The sequence below is a fragment of the Convolutriloba macropyga genome, chromosome 2, assembly GCF_964194025.1.
Source record: "Convolutriloba macropyga chromosome 2, txConMacr16.3, whole genome shotgun sequence".
Classification (NCBI taxonomy): Eukaryota; Metazoa; Xenacoelomorpha; order Acoela; family Convolutidae; genus Convolutriloba; species Convolutriloba macropyga.
Genome location: NC_134469.1, coordinates 13232414 through 13248612, shown reverse-complemented (window position 1 = coordinate 13248612; position 16199 = coordinate 13232414). Strand labels below are relative to the sequence as shown.

Here is a 16199-nt window from a genome sequence, read left to right as displayed (position 1 = left end):
CTTCCAGACCGAATTGACCTCTGATCAGACCGAACCCAGACCATGGTCCAGACTATAAAGACTATGATCAGTTATCGAGGTTTAAATTTTGTGAACATTCGACTGTTTTTTGTTCACATTTTCAGTAATTTTTGCTAAAATATGGCACAATTTCGCTAATATAATTCAAAATAAGTTAACATTTTTATCGCCAGAGTGTTGTTGTTACCGTTAGAGATAGAAGAGCGTTGCTGAATTGTTTGATTGAAGTTTATTTTGGCTTAACTTTTTGATAAAAAATTTTTAAAGTTCAAACCTTTTTCATAAAAAAGGGGCAAAAAATATGCTTTTTTGGTCCATATTGTTAAAGTCTGCCAGACTTAGTGACCTAGAAACGTTAAAACAGACTCCTTAATCTCAAAAAGGGTGCTAATTTCAATTAGGCACCGTATGAAAGTCTTCTGGAATTAAAACTTTGCCTTTTTTGCAGATTTGACTCGAGAATTATACTAAATGGACCTTTTTTATCAATATTTGAAGAATTCTACAAACAATTGGTCTTGTTCGCAAATACTTTGAACACTTGATGGGTTTGCTGGGCGTACGAAAAAATCAGGGAGAGGTTCGATAATATCATGGACTCTTAGAATCAGAGATTTTTTGGTTTATGTTTTGATGCTGCCTTTTTTCAAAAAATTTTGCTTTTGTTTTTTATGTTAATTACTGACAATATTTTTTATTCACGGCTCAATTAATGACAGCTCCAATTTACATAAATTTGATGCCCAACGTAGATACAGTACGTTTTCAGAGAACCAAAAGGTTTTTATGCCTTTGAGGAAGCGTTTTAGTAAAAATTAACTGAATTCTTGTCTTTTGCCTTCAATTGTTATTCTTTGGGCAGTCTGATTTTTAAGTTTGACCACTCAAAGATCTAGACTTGTTCCTCAAGAGGTGAGAGTGAACTTTTTCTATTCATTCGGTTGTTTCCTAATGTCTCTTATGTAATTGAATGTATTCGTTTTAAGGAAACTTCTCTGATTTTTTGAACTTGTCATTTTTTTATGCTATTTTAGTCAACATTTTGCTTATTCTTAGTAAATACAGGTCAACCTCTCCTTCGAGTAGAATACAACTGGTTTTCTGGCCGATTGTGTTAACAGAAGGTTTTCTTGCTTTTGGTGCTACGAGTTTTCAGACAAAACCTTCTGATTTTTGTGCTTAATTTCCCATTTTTGCAGTTGTCTTTGTTTCTTTTGTAAGTTATAACTTTATATAACAGTGAAACTGGAAAAAACTTTAAAACATTTAAATCTCAACATATTTTTTGTTTTCATAACCTATGGTTTGAAGGGCTGCGACACCGTTCTCTTGCAGATTTTGATAGATTTTTTTATTTTTGCCCTTTATTTGTTGTAAATTTTTGTGTCATATACCAAATACTGTGTAATTAAAGGTTTCAGTGGCCAATTATAGATAAACAAATGAACTTATTAACTGATATCGGTAAATAGCTAATGGCTGTTTGGACTTTCGAATTGAATTTCCAGAAAATGAGTATTAGTAATCTTCAACTTATAACTTTTTGTTCTGGTTTGCGTTTTTTTCGTATTTTACAATGTTGTATAATTTTTGAATTTAGAGCTCTTTTTAATGTTTTTTGAATCAAACAATAATTTTATTGTTGTTTAAACGTTTTAAATGACGTCTTCAGGGCTTAGACAATTTATTTCTGAAGAATTTTATGAAGTTTAGATAATTTTCAGTTTTTGTGGTTCTTTTTGTTGTCATTTTGCGATAGACGTTTTACAAAAAGAAGTTTTGATGCTCAAAAGAGACGCGGTATTTTCTCGTGGTTAATATCTTATGAATTTTTTAGTTTCAAAACTGTCGTTTCGTAAAATTGTTTGTGAACCTTATTAGTTCAGCTTGTATTTGATGTTATTTTGTATTCTTATGATTTGGTCTCATTAATAACAGCATAATTAGTTTTCCAAGTAGTTGTAGGACAAACTGTCGACTCTTTTATTTGAAAGCTTTTGTCGGCTTTGACTTTTGAAAATATCTGTTTTTAATAAAAAAGAAGGATACATTTTTGAGACCTGCCAATTTTATTTCTGTTAAATTGTAGCTAAGCATCTCTATATACAAATCACATCAATTATCTATTGAAATACAATTTGCACTTCATAACAGTTTTTTTCCTCAAATGTTCTTTCTTCTTAGAACAACCAGTTTTCATCAACCAATTATCGTGATTTTTGCATATTTGCCCTTTTTTTGTAGGTTTTACTTTACTTTTCATAGTATCACAATAATGGGCGTCATTTGATTTACAAATGTTGTTACCTTCAGAAATTGCTAACGGAGATTTTTTTGCTTTAGTGAATAGCTTAATATTTAATTGATTGGGGGACATCGTTTTCGTGCATAATTTTTTGTGCAAATTTTTAGTTTTTGCCTTCATTTGCGGTTTTTTTTTGTAGTCGTAAGACATATCCTGGATAATGAAAGGCCTCAGTCGCTCTTTATTGAGGTATAAAAATCTCCCTCAATGATTTCATTTGATGCGTTTTGTTTCTAATCAGTTCAATATTTATTCTTTTTTTAAAAAAAAAAGCAATTCTTTAATAAACTTTGTCCCTTTTGTTCATTTCTAGTCAACTTGTTGCCAAGTTGCATTGAAGAAAAAGCCCATTTTTTGTTCCAAAAAAGTGCCGGTTAATCTTCTGAGTATAAATTTTAATTGATGCCACTTTGATTTGGTTATTAGTGGTTTTCAAAAAATGGACAAGGAGTTTTGGTCTTAATTAATATTTGTAACTATTTGATTTTTATTGCCGTCTTTTCTGTTAGTCATATTATGGTAGCCACAGGTCTTAGAGGCCCTCTAGAGTAGATTGTTTTATTCTTTTAGTAGTTTGTTGAACGATATGCTGATATGTTAATTTTTTTATCTCTTCCTCATTTGGTAGACAATTAAGTGAAAAATGTAGATGAGCGGGGTCGGAACTTGATGTGCGAACCCACATTACCGAGCCTCCTTGTTGCTCTATGAACTCAAACATCCAAATCCTTGCTGATGTTTGGTTGAAACTCTTGTTGAAAAAAAAACAACTTATGGATCTTTTTGAGCTCCTCTCACTATCATGAGTATTCAATCAGTTCCTTAGAGTAATTTTCACAAAAACAAGTTTCTTGTATATGGATACAGTTGTTTTGTATTTTTAATCATCTTTTTTTCTTTGTATGCAACTACTCTGTCTATGATGCTTCCTGTTTTGTTCCTGGAAATATTGGACTTGGTGGTTTTTTCAATTAAAATTACAGCAGAAACAATAGATATCGTACATTGATTTGAATAAATGTATCAATTAAAAAATCTCAGTTTGGGATACTTGAGAAGCAATTGAGACATTAACGTATATAAAGTGGCAATACTTGGATAAGTTCACGTGGTAAAACATCAAAGAGAAAACTTTAATGTCGGAAATGCATGGACGCAAATTTCAAAGGATTTAAATGCACCTCAAAAAATAGGAACACTTGCTTAAAATAACAGAAATATCAGAGATAATGAAAAATGTCGTAGCGAAGAAAACAATAATATCCGTGGAAAAACGCATGACAAGATTCCTGAATTAAAAGACATTGAACCAGTCTACATGCAGAAAAAATTCGGATAAATTAGCAACACCAGTTAGCTTTGAGATATACTTGCACTCAATTTGATGAGAAATTTCCTCATTTTTATGGCAAAAAAAAAACAAAAAAGTAGTTTAAATTTTTGAAAGCACTCCGTTGCGACTTCAGATTTACTAATTTATAAAAAAAATTCCATATTGAAACTTTACATGACTTGATAATTACATTGCGTGGTGCTAGGTTATCGAATTGTCTTTGATTTTCGATGAAAACATTTTAGGTCGTCTTTTGAGCAAACTCCAGTCATTGAATACCACCAACCCCGATCGCCAACGCGATCCTCGAACTCGGATGTCGAGCGAAATTCTGCGGATTACATAAATCCACCCACACCAGATATCGTGGAAACACCACACCCTCTAAGTGCGAGAACGCCGGATCCAAGTGACGATAGAAGCCCTTCCAGGACAATTCTAGGCGATTGATTAAAAAAAACTGAGGGAAACACAAAAATAATTTAACATTTTTGACGGCCGAATCAGGTTGGAGTTAGCCGCGCACAACAATCAAATTGGATAATTTTTCAGTCTTTTCCATTTGTTCACCCCCCCCCCCCCCCCGCATACCCATACAGACACATACTCACTCTCACATACGCACACTATTTTATGCCTATTTCAAAAGCTTCTAAAAAGCAGTTGAAGAAATCATATAACGCTGTGCATTAAGTGTAAGGCACGCTCTTGGGCATTGAAGTATCAGCTTTTCACATTTTGGGGGCATTAACGGAAAAGATGCAACCATCCTTCGATGCTAATTATTAATTCATTAATTATAGCTTTTGCTGATTTTCAACTATCTGTTGGCCCCCACGTACCTTAGCTGGCACGTAGCTCATTGTTAGTTATAAAGAAATCAGCTGCCAGAAAATATAATAGTTTTGCTGAGTTTCGCATCAGCTTGCATTTTTGTACATTATTGCACAATCATTTTGCGTAACAAATATATTTTTAACTGTTAATTTGGTTCAATAAAAAATTCACTCCATCTTTACTAAATTGTTAATGATAGTAACTGCACAAACTAATGCCAAAATTTTTGTTCATTTCTGAAATCAATTAATTATTTATCCCCGAATTAGTCAGCTGAAGCCCGTGATCACAGTGTAAATAAATTCTCAAAATTAAAATCCGAATTCATTTTTCTATCAAAATGAAAAATTGATAGTTTATTTTTAATAAGGAAAAAACTAAGTTCATGCTAAAAATCGAACAGTTATGATTTGTGTAAATTTTGCTTCCCTTGGAGCTTTATAATTTATTTTCTGTTATCAGTTTTTCGTCAATTGGAAATATAATTTTTTGAGCCAGAATGTTTTTAGGACTAGATGGTAAGAGTTTGCCTTCAACTTTGTTATAATAACCGACCATGCTTCAAGTTTTCTCCGTTTTTGAAAATATTTAAAAAATATCACTTTTATATATGAGGATGATTATCATTCATATGAAAAAAATCCTTGCCCGCCAGACTATAATGATTCCACCGCAATTTTGCTAACCTTTATAGTAAATTTCAGTAATTTTTTACCTCTTTGTGTTTGTTTGCAAAAATTAGTGTCGTTGATAGTTCAATTGTTTCGGTAATATATCATGCAGTCATCTTTTCTTCAAATTTGTTAGGTTTTCCATAATCAATGAGAAATGAAGCTGATGCAGTAGATCTGCTACCACTCAAATATCAATAAGAGCAATAATTTCGAGTGTATAATTTGTTAGCTGCCTTTTAAAGCGAAGCCAACTTCCCTAGTTTTTTTCTGTTTTGCTCATGAGTTTATGAAAAATAATAATAATAAATTGTTTACTGGTGTCTTTACAGAATAAATAGAGCCCTTCTACAGTTGATCAATACATATAAAAAAGAGAACCAGAAAGATCGCCATTAGACCATAAAGTCCGTTTTCAGGCGTCTCATAGTCGGAAGAGCAATTTCATGTTATTTGTTTTAAAAGTTATTTAGTGGAAATCAAAAATAAAGTGATAGCGAGAAAAAAAGGAAGGTTAGTATTAGAATTGTTTCAAATTGGTCATAAATTTTGATGAATAAAGTTTCTATTTTAAGCCATAAATTAACCTAGTGAGTTGTTCGTTCAGTAAAAAATAGTTTTCTAGCTTTACGTGAACAAAACTATTTAACTGTGCACCGCTCAAATTTTTCACTTTTGTTACAAAATTAGAGTCCAGTTTGAGAAAAACGTTTAAGAGTTCGGATTTTATTTGACAAACTGTTTTCGGTAAAAGATGAATTAAAGGGGACAACTTTAACTCGTTTTTCGCAAGAGCACAGTTTTGACAGTTCATTTTGCGTAATGAAGTTATTTACGTCCATGATGCAACTTTCACGTCTTATGCATTTTATCATCACTTTGAAAACTTCATACATATGAAGCTCCTGGGCCGAAAAAACTTTGTATTTCTCTCTGATCAGAGAAACAGTCAAATTTTCGAAAAAAAGATTACTCTTAGTATTCTATTAATTTTTGCATCGATTTTCTGCATCGTAGCTTTACTGGCAGTCCCATAGACTAGAATCCCGTATTGAACCACTGGTTTAACAAAGCTGTTGAAATTCTTGGTCAATTGGCTGCGATTTAAAATTTTTCTCAATTTATAGAAAAACAGCAAAATTGTACCAATTTTTCTTCTACGCGTTTTGAGTGTTCTCTAAAACATAATTTTTAGTCAATCGTTATGCCCAAGTAGTTTAAGGAATTTACATTTTCAAGGCACTTTCTGTTCAATGTAGAGACATCATTTCTGTCATGCTTTGTCTTAAAGGTTATGGTTTTACTTTTATCCGTGATCAGTGTAAGTTTGTTCATTTTAAGCCAGTTTTCTGTTTGAGATAAGATCTGTTGATGTTCCCGACAAGCATTTGCTTTATCTGATTTTGTGTCAACTGCAGTATCATCAGCAAAGAAAATGAAGTTCGAGCATGGGCTGTTGGTTTTCAAATCATTTATTTAAACACCCTTGTGGTACCCCGTATTTGACTTCTGTCATATGCGACTTCCTTTGTCCAGACTGTACAAATTGTTTCCTATTTTTCAAATAAGATTCCAAAATAGTATATACAAGACCCGTTAGTCCATACGTTTTACACTTTTGAAGCAGAATTTTTCTGTCAATAGTGTCAAAAGCTTTACGTAAATCTAAAAATGTGCAATAAGTGTGCTCCGTATGAGAATGTTTTGATGATCGTATCAAGTCAACCAAAGTGCTAACTGCGTCAACAGTTCCTCTTTTTTCCCTAAAACCGAATTGTTTGCTGTTTAAAATTTCAAAGTCTTTAAAATAGTCAGAAATACGATATAGAATAATTTTTTCTAAGAGAGATATTGGGCGGAAATTATTGGGTTCACTTTTTTCACCTTCTTTATGTAGCGGTATTACTTATGCTATTTTCAATGAGTCCGGAAAAATGCCTTCCTGAAAACATGCGTTAATCAGTTTGGATACGTAGCGCGCGATTGTAGAAAGTTTTTTAAGCCGCTATAAACGTTCTCGATGTGCATAAAAGCTTTCGTTTTAATCGAAGGATTGCAAATTATTTTAACCGCTTCAAGTCTAGTTTTCATTCGCACTCGTGGTTGTCTTAGTTGGTTTTCTTATCATTTAGATTATTTGAAGAATTGTCCAATTAATGTCTCAAAAGTAAAAAATGTGGACCTCTATAATGTTTTTTCTCAATAGGAAATTTTTTTCATAATTTTGACATTGGAGTTCTGCTTCAAACCATGAAGGAGTTTTTTTGCTTGACAACATGAGTTTTCGATTATTATGTTTTCGAATAAAATTGTAATTGTTTTTGAAACTGTAAATTGGTCGTTGAATTTAATCTGGTTTTCATCGTTCTTTTTTTCTTCCTGTCTAAAAGTCCTTTTATTGACTGATTTTATATGCTTCCTATTGGCATCATTTTGTTGTTTTAGTTTTTATTTCAACACAGGTTTTAAAGAAACTAGATGTTTTAAGTTTTTGTCTATCTTCAATTTTATTGTTGTCCTTTTGTCCCTAAATCTCGCTAACAACTGATCTTATTTCAAGTCAAACTTCTAATGTAGATTAAGTTTTCAGATTTTTTCAATTTTCTGAAAAAAATTTTTTTGGCACATTATATTTTTAAATGTTGAAAAAAAACTTTTTTAATGGCCGCACAGCGATAGCTGGGGCTATTATTGGCCTTCTCTTGGTTTTTAACAATTCAAAAAATTTGAATTGTATTGGAACGCTGTCTTTTTACAATTCAAAGAATTTGAATTTTTTTGGTGCGCTGTGTTTTTTTTATGATGTGTTCACACATTTTTCAATGACTTTGATTTTTCAAAATGGGATAAACAGGTAGAGCCCAGCGGGCATTAAGTTTCATTAGAGGCCCAAAGTGGGCGTTAGTGGTCCTTCAAGTGCTTATAGTGGTGCAGCTGCTGGGATGGCCTTAATTTAAGGTTAAAAGTCATTTTTAGGAGTTTCTGGGCTCAAAATGGTTCAATTTTTCAAGTTTTTTGTGATTTTTTGAGTTTTTTTGTCTGATTAGTTTTAAGTTGAAATTTTTAAAAATTGATGAAAGTTTTTTTTCGAGACAAAATTGCTTGCTATGACCATTTTATGAGCTATATGTTTTAGTACTACAAACACAAACAGTCAAAATTATCTTAATTTTCGCAATTTTTTCAGGTTTTTTGAAAATTTTTGTCATATATTGAGTTTTTTAGCCCTAGGTGTCAAAAAATCTCATCTAGTGTTTGATAAGGGGTTTGATGATAGATTACTGCGTAGTTTTTAGTGGTAATGGAATGGTTTTCAACTTTTTGCCATCATGAATTTAAGCAATTTTTGACAAAACTTGCAATTTCCTTCATATTTTTGACATTTATTGTCCTTATTCAAGCTGTTGAATCCCAGTGGCCAGAAAATCTCATCAGTATGTGGATAAAAAGTTACTGAAAAATATTTAGTTGTCATGGAATAGGTTTCAACTTTTGAAAGTCACAAATTTTAGCGATTTTTTTTTGAAAAATTTCTCATTTTTTTCTGGATATCGGAAATTTTCGTTATGTTTCAGTTTTTCCAGCTTCAGGGACCAAGCAATCTCTTTTGACGTTTGTTAATAGGGCACCGCATAGTTTCTTGTAACAATGGAATGGTTTTTAACATTTTAATGTCTTGAACTTTAGCATTTTTTTTTGATGAAGTCTTCATTTTTTTAAGGCTTCCTAAAGTTTTTAAGATTTTGATATTCGTCTGTTCTCAAGTGCTAGAAAAAATATTCCACGGTCTGAAAACAGTTACTGCATAGCTGTTAGTTTTAATTAATTTGTTTTCAAGAATTTAACTTTTCGACTTTTAGAAGATTTTTAATAAAATTTGCTTTTTTCAAATTTTTTCAAAATATTTTTATTTTATTTATGTTTTCTTGCCTCAGTAGCCAAGTAACTTCATTCAGTGTTTGATAGTATGTTATGAAATGGTTGCTAGGGGGCAATTGAATGGCTTTCATCCTTTTAATAGACGAATTTCTATTTTTTGAAGTTTGAAATTTTAAAAATTATAGTCTATCGATCTATGAGCCTATGAGTTTTATAAAACTTGAAATTGTGTTATTGGATAGCCTCTAGAGACACAGAAATGATTCTGAAGAAATTTATATCACTATTTTCAGCAACATTTCCTTATAATTTGCAATTGATTTCTTTTTTTAATTTTTTGGTCAATTTCGATTTAATCGATCTTCGAATATTTTTCAGTTCTTGCTGATATAATACTGGACCGATTTCTCAAGCAAAAATTGCGGTTTAACATGTTTTTGAAATAGATAACTTTAAAGGGAAAAAATTTCGCAGGAGGTTTAAAAGCTTCAAGAGTTTTAGCAATGAGTATATTGTTGTTTAGGTTTGATTCTTTTAGTTTCTCAATTTTATGAGATGATTCTGTCTGTGTTCTGGCTAAAATTGTTCAATTGATCTGCTGAACAGTTCGAGTACGTCTGAGTATAAGTTTTCGAATTGTCTTTCAGGACTTGTCCTGCTATGTTTTTTTTTAAGATCTGTTCACACATTTTCATGATTTTTGAAGTCAAATTGGCGTAGTGATTTTGGTCACACCGAAACAGGAAATGAAGCGAAAAAGCTTGTGGTTTTGCGGCGGGAAATTTTTCTTTCTAAATTTAAAAAAGAGTGAGAAAACTGTCTTTGAACAATAATTCGCTTTCTCACTAGTGGTTTTTTGTTCACATGCGGCAATTTCAGTTTGATTTTTACTGTTTTTTCGATTTTTTGGAGCGGATTTTTTTCTAAATGGTTTTTCCAATCCATTCATAGTCCGTTTTAGTTCTGTTTAGTCAATGAAAATGCTTTGAATTTTACTTCAGGACTTGTCCTGCTATGTTTTTTATTTCGTCGTCATGATGTTTGTTACGACCATATGACGTCACAGCCACTTTTTGTTCATTCGTTCATGCAATTTTAACTGAATTGCATGTGTGACGTCATTTTTCGCTCTTAGTGGAGCGAGTTTTTTTTTCATGCGCGTGATTAAATTAATGGTCACACTTGACTTACCTCACTCTCAAAAATGACTTCCTGACTTTGAAATTGAGTTTTATTTACTTTAATTCAAAGAGATAAGGTCAAATGGGTGTGTGTCACTCTAAATGAAGGTTATTTGAGATCAACTAAAAAAGGCATTAATAACTTTATACAGATTTTTAATCAAAATATAACATATCAGCCTTCAATGAAAAGACGAATTTTTTGGTCTGTCTGTTTTTCTGTTTAATTGCTCTCAAACGAAGTTTGTAGCAATTATATTAGTCCTGTCGGTCTTTTTTTTTATGCGATTTTTCGCTTGACCAATTTTTCGTCTGACGCTTTTGACTTTTCGTCCTCAAAAACGGGATAAACAGGTAGCGCCCAGCGGGCATTATGTGCTCTTAGAGCCTTTCAGGGCTGTTTCAGCTCAAACTGTCTTGGAGATTTATACCTATATTCATGGTGTGAGGGGCGGTTCTTAGTGGTTGACACCCCCCCCACTATTGGCTCCACCCCCCCCCACCGCGCTTTTGCCCCCCCCCACCCAGTGCTGCCCCCATCATCAGCCCCCGGTGCACCCCCCCCCCCCCCCCGTGGCTAGCTACTGACCAAGCCAACCGCTCGCCGGTCGTTTGAGAGCAATTCGCACGTCGTTAGTCGGTTATGTTTTTTTTAGACTGCCGATCTAGGAATCTATTGCGGCTATTTTCTGACAATCTGCTAGCTATGTTTTAAATTGCCGTACATTGTTAGTATTCACATGATTTGTTTATATTTTCCTCTGTTTGTTTTTAACCAAATTTGAAAAACCTAACTTCCAATTACTGAACATTTTGAGATTTTTACTGATTCTATTTTGCCGTTACTTTGTGTTTTAGTAGGAAATGAAGTTCATTTAATGTAAAAGAAACCAATTTGTCAAATTAAAATTACTTCCAATACTTAAAACAAACGTTTTCGAACTTTACGTTCATCGTCAGGTTAAAACTGTTTTACAAATTGTTAAAAGATAAAATGAATATGTATTTACATTTGTCTGAGATGACAATTAAAACAATTCTAGGAAACATTCTAAAAAATTCAATCGAAAATTTTTTCCTTATATACAATATTTAGCCTATTTACAACACATATTTACATCTGTTATCAATTTACTTAAAAACATTCCTATTCCGGATTTTTCGATTTTGTCCATGTTCTTGTATTTTTAGGGTTATTCCGAATTTGCCCTAACCATAAGTATCCCTCTTGTGGAGGTTTTGCAAATTTCGTTTTGTCATGCACAAAATGTTTTTTGCCCTATGCGTTCTCATTTAGTCAAAATTATGATTTGAACTAATATTTTAGCGTGAGTTCCCTCCCCCTATATTCGTCGCGTGTGTTTAGTGCCGGCTTCAGCTTGCTGATATATATAGCTTCGATGATCATTAGTTTTTCTACTGACCGACAGGCGTCCAGAATTCTCCATTCAATGTCATTCGTGGCGTCACGACATTCAACTAGATGTTGACCCACCTGTGAATCCTTCTTTTGATGTTCTGTTATCCTTGTGGTAACATGCCGGCTTGTTTGCCCAACATAGATGGATCCGCATCCATTACATTTAATTTCATATACCACGTGGGATTTCAGATCTCTATCAAAGGATGATTTCAGGGTGGGGAGGCACGATCTTAATTTTCGCGTTGTAAAAACTACTTGCAATTCGCATAGTTTCTTCAATTTGCTTGCGAAGTTTTGAGTGAGGTTGCCTCTGTATTGTAGAAGGCAACCTTCATTTATTTTTCCACAACAATTAATTTGGAAAAAATATTGAAATTTGAGAATAGTCCGTTTCGTTTTTTGCTGTTTTTTGCAAAACATACTGTTTTGAGGTTAAAAATGTGAGTTCTTTGAATGAAAGATATAATCTTTTTAACAATTTTTTTTAAATATGTACTGACGAAAATAGAGTTCTCTTCTGTTCACAACATTTTTCTGTTTAAATTTGCGTTCACTTTTGCATCAAATGTCTTCCCGGGGCGAGGTGTTAGAAATATGACTCGACAAAACGTCGTCTGGGGGGATTCCGGTTCGTTAAATACACGGTCCCGGAAGAAGTTAATGACCCGGAAAGTCGAATCATAAATCTGGTATTTCGGAACAATGACCCGGTCTTTCTATTCATAAATCTGGTATTTCGGAACAATGACACGGTCTGTCGAGTCATAATCCTACCGTTTCGAATCATAAATCACCGTAATTCGATTCAGAAATGAACTTTTTGAATTGTTTTCCTTTTTACTGTAGGTGATTTTGAAAGCACTGATGATTCAGGTCATGGCTGTTTTGCAGTTGGTGTTGCTTTAGAAGCTTCAATAGGAGAGGGAATTTAACTTTGAAATTTAATTGACTGAACAAAAAGATATCGATAGCGCTCAAAAAGAAATAGATTTAGGATCATGTTGAATTTTGTGGCAAGTACGAGTCGATGCAGCCAGAGAGTTCGGCAGGCTAATTGGTTTGTTTTCTAAACTTTTTTCAAATTGTTTGTAATGAATTTTTTTTCCTTTGAAGCACATTCTTAAGGACTAAAAGTGTTAAGATTTTTTTTATTAAACAAAAAATGCCTAATGTGCGCTGAATACTTGTGCAATTTCACAAACAATTTAACTATAGGGCTTTGGAGTATAAGACACAAAACCCTCAAGTTGAATCAAAACAAACTCTGTGAGCAATTATTGACAAAAGCAGGCAATCCACCTCGAAAAATTATCCCAATCACTCCAATGGGTTACGAAAACATATACTATTATAGTCTTCGGTTAATATAAAATCTAGAATCTGTAGCTTTAACCTAATGTTTAAGAACAATTTGTTATTTTACCTACGCCTCTACGCAGGACAACAAAGTTCTCATTGGTTACGTTCCATACAAAACGTTGCAAGACTTTAGAAAAGATAATAGGAGGTGGTAAAGACCAATTGAAAACAACACCAAAAGAGCATCAAAAAGCAAGACTAAATCTCATGATAAACCAACTATTTTTTTAAAATACAGAGGCAACCTTACTCAAAGTTTTTCCACCAAATTGAAGAAACTATGCTACTTGCAAGTGGTTTTTCTAACGCGAAAAATTAGATCATGCCTCCCCACCCTGGAATCATCGTTCGATAGAGACCTGAAATCCCACGTGGTATATGAGATAAATTGTAATGGATGCGGATTCTTCTATTTGGGACAAACAAGCCGGCTTGTTACCACAAGGATACTAGAACATCAAAAGAAGTATTCACAGGTGGGACAACATCTTGTTGAATGTTAGTGATCAGATAACTTATAGCCCCCCAATCATGGTAATTATACCATTATGGGGGGCTATAAATCCATGGGAGTGCTATTATGGGAAAGAGCCAAATGTTGCGGCGCCACGGATGACTGAATGGAAAATTCTGGATGCCAGTCGGACAGTAGAGAAGCTAATGTTAGTCGAAGCTATATACATCATCAAGCTGATGCCGGCACTGGGCGGGAACTGACGCAAATATATTAGTTCAAATCATAATTTTGACTTGAAAAGAATACATTGGGCAAAAAACATTTTGTGCATGACAAACGAAATTTGCAAAACCTCCACAAGATGGATTCTTATGGTTAGGGCAAATTTGGAATTACACTGGAAATACAAAAACATGGCCAGGATCGAAAAATCCGGAATAAGAATGTTTTTAAGGAAATTGATACCAGATGTAAATATGAATTGTAAATAGGCTACATATTGTATATAGGAAATATTTTCGAATGCATTTTTTAAAATAGTTCCTAGAATTGCTTTAATTGTGGTCTCGGACAAATGTAAATACATATTCATTTTATCCTATAACAGTTTGTGAAGCAGTTTTAACCTGGCAATGAACGTAAAGTTCGAAAACGTTCGTTTTAAATATCGGAAGTAATTTTAATTTGACAAATTAGTTTCTTCTACATTGAGTGATAAAATAGCAGCAGTTTTATTTTCGAGGGGAGAAGTACCAGATCGGTTAAACTGATCTCCGAGCCATTCTATTTCTTTCTTTAACAGAAAGGCATTTAGACAGAAACTTGTAATCCTGGACAATTGGGTGCTAAACCCAGAAGAGATATCTTAAAATACTTTTCTACATTTAATCGCGGTGTAATGGTCACCGTTTCGTGCATTCCGAAAAGTTTTTTTTTTAATTTTGTCTGTGCCCCCCCACCCAAGATTAGTGGGTACATATTACACACTGACAAAGGTAAACGAAAGGGAGGAAGATAGTATAATGGATCACCCGAGTGCCAATAGGCATTTCCCAATTGACGCACATATGAAGACATCTTCGAAAGTGAAACAGAGAAAGCACATGGTAAGTTGCCTGTTTTTGAACTCAATTTTAGTCAACATAATTTTGGTCGTTCCTTTGAATTTTATTTGTTTGGCCAAGCGACGTATAATCATCAGAAGTTTAATCGATCTATTTTTGGGTAAACTGACAGGCTTTCTTATTGAAAAAATCCAGATAGATGTGAGCCAGTTTTTCATAAGCACCTGTATTTTGCGTCCCACGTGATTTTTTTTTGAATTCATAATGCAGAAACTTGCTTAAAATTAAGGAGGCATGAGCAAGTTGAACAGATTTTATGTGGGATTCAAAATGCAGGTGCTTATGGAAAACTAGCCAATTTCTATCTGGAATATTTTCTGTAAGTAAGCTTGTCAGTTTACCCAAAATTATGAACGACCAAATTTACGTTGATGAAAACAGGCAATTTACCATGTAAAACTGCTTTTTGTGCGTTTAATTTTGCCAGTAGTCTATTTGCAGGACGCACTTGCCATATTTTTACATAATGAATAGCTATATAATGAAGCGTCATCTGTAACGGGGGGGGGGGGGGGTTGATAACGTACTGGGGGCTGAAACGGAGATCAGAATTTTCGTGGCCGGTAAGAGGAAAATTATTCCTTTTGAGCTACACATCAACAAAAAATTTGTGACGCAAGCTTCTTTAATTGGCAAAGCTTGACAAAATTCATTCGAGGCGACTATGACTGGCATATACTTTTTGTCTGCGAATAAATGAGAACGATGTTGGTTGAAGTGCTTCTGTTCAAAGTTCGTGTTGCATAAAGAGAAGTACAGTTGCGTTGGGATTTAGAGGATTATTTTCATGCCATTTTCAGATACTATTTTTATATAAGTTTGTATTTTTAATAGCAGCACAGCGATAGCTGGAGTTATTATTGACCTTCTCTTGGGGTTTTTTATTTCGTCGTTTTGTTACGACCATATGACGTCAAATCCGCTTCAAATCTGCTTTGTTCCCCCGGTTCATGCAATTTTAACTGAATTGCATGCGTGACGTTATTTCTCACTTATAGTGAAGCGAGTTCTTTTTATCATTCGCGGCGGGATTAAGTTTTTGGTCACATGTGACTTAACCTCACTCTCAAAAATGGGTTCCTCACTTTGAAGTTGACTTTTGGTTACTTCAATTCAAAGAGATAAGGTGCAGTGAATGCGTGTCACTCTAAATGAAGGTTATTTAAGAGCAGCTAATAGAGGTAGGAATTACTTAATGTTTCCGTCTGAGATATGTGCAGCCAAATTTTAAAACTGGGTCTTTACAAATTACTCTTACTTCCTGTCCTGTATTTTTCCGTGCGTGGCGTTGTCAACGTGAAATTATGCTCGGTGAAGATTTCAAGAAGTGGTGAAATGGGCTACAGGAAACAGAAACTGGCTACGTAAACCAGTTGCATCTATTGAATATTCTACCACTTCCCATGATTCTTCAACTAAACATTTGATGCTTATAAAGTTAGCCGAAAGCAAAGAGTGCGATTTTGTACTGCCTGATCGCCACGAAGACCAAGGGCGACTACCAGCGACCTTCAGGATGCCAAAAAGAATAACAGAGAAAGCGGAAAACGATTTTGTTCATCGGACATGTAGACTTATCAATCGGCTGGGAAAATGCAGACAATCAAGA

At 33.7% G+C, this 16199-nt stretch overlaps 2 protein-coding genes across 2 annotated transcripts in view; one reads left to right on the top strand and one right to left on the bottom strand.

Moving 5' to 3' along the window:
• LOC142335134 (uncharacterized) overlaps nucleotides 1–4227 on the top strand; it is an 89592-nt gene extending 85365 nt beyond the window's left edge. The window contains exon 9 of the mRNA XM_075383498.1: nucleotides 3905–4227. Coding sequence (XP_075239613.1) covers nucleotides 3905–4109 — 205 coding nt within the window. The 3' untranslated portion in view covers nucleotides 4110–4227. The remainder of the gene's footprint in view (nucleotides 1–3904) is intronic.
• Nucleotides 1–16199, bottom strand: part of LOC142356726 (S-formylglutathione hydrolase-like) — a 341513-nt gene that overhangs the window by 312972 nt on the left and 12342 nt on the right. The window lies entirely within an intron of this gene.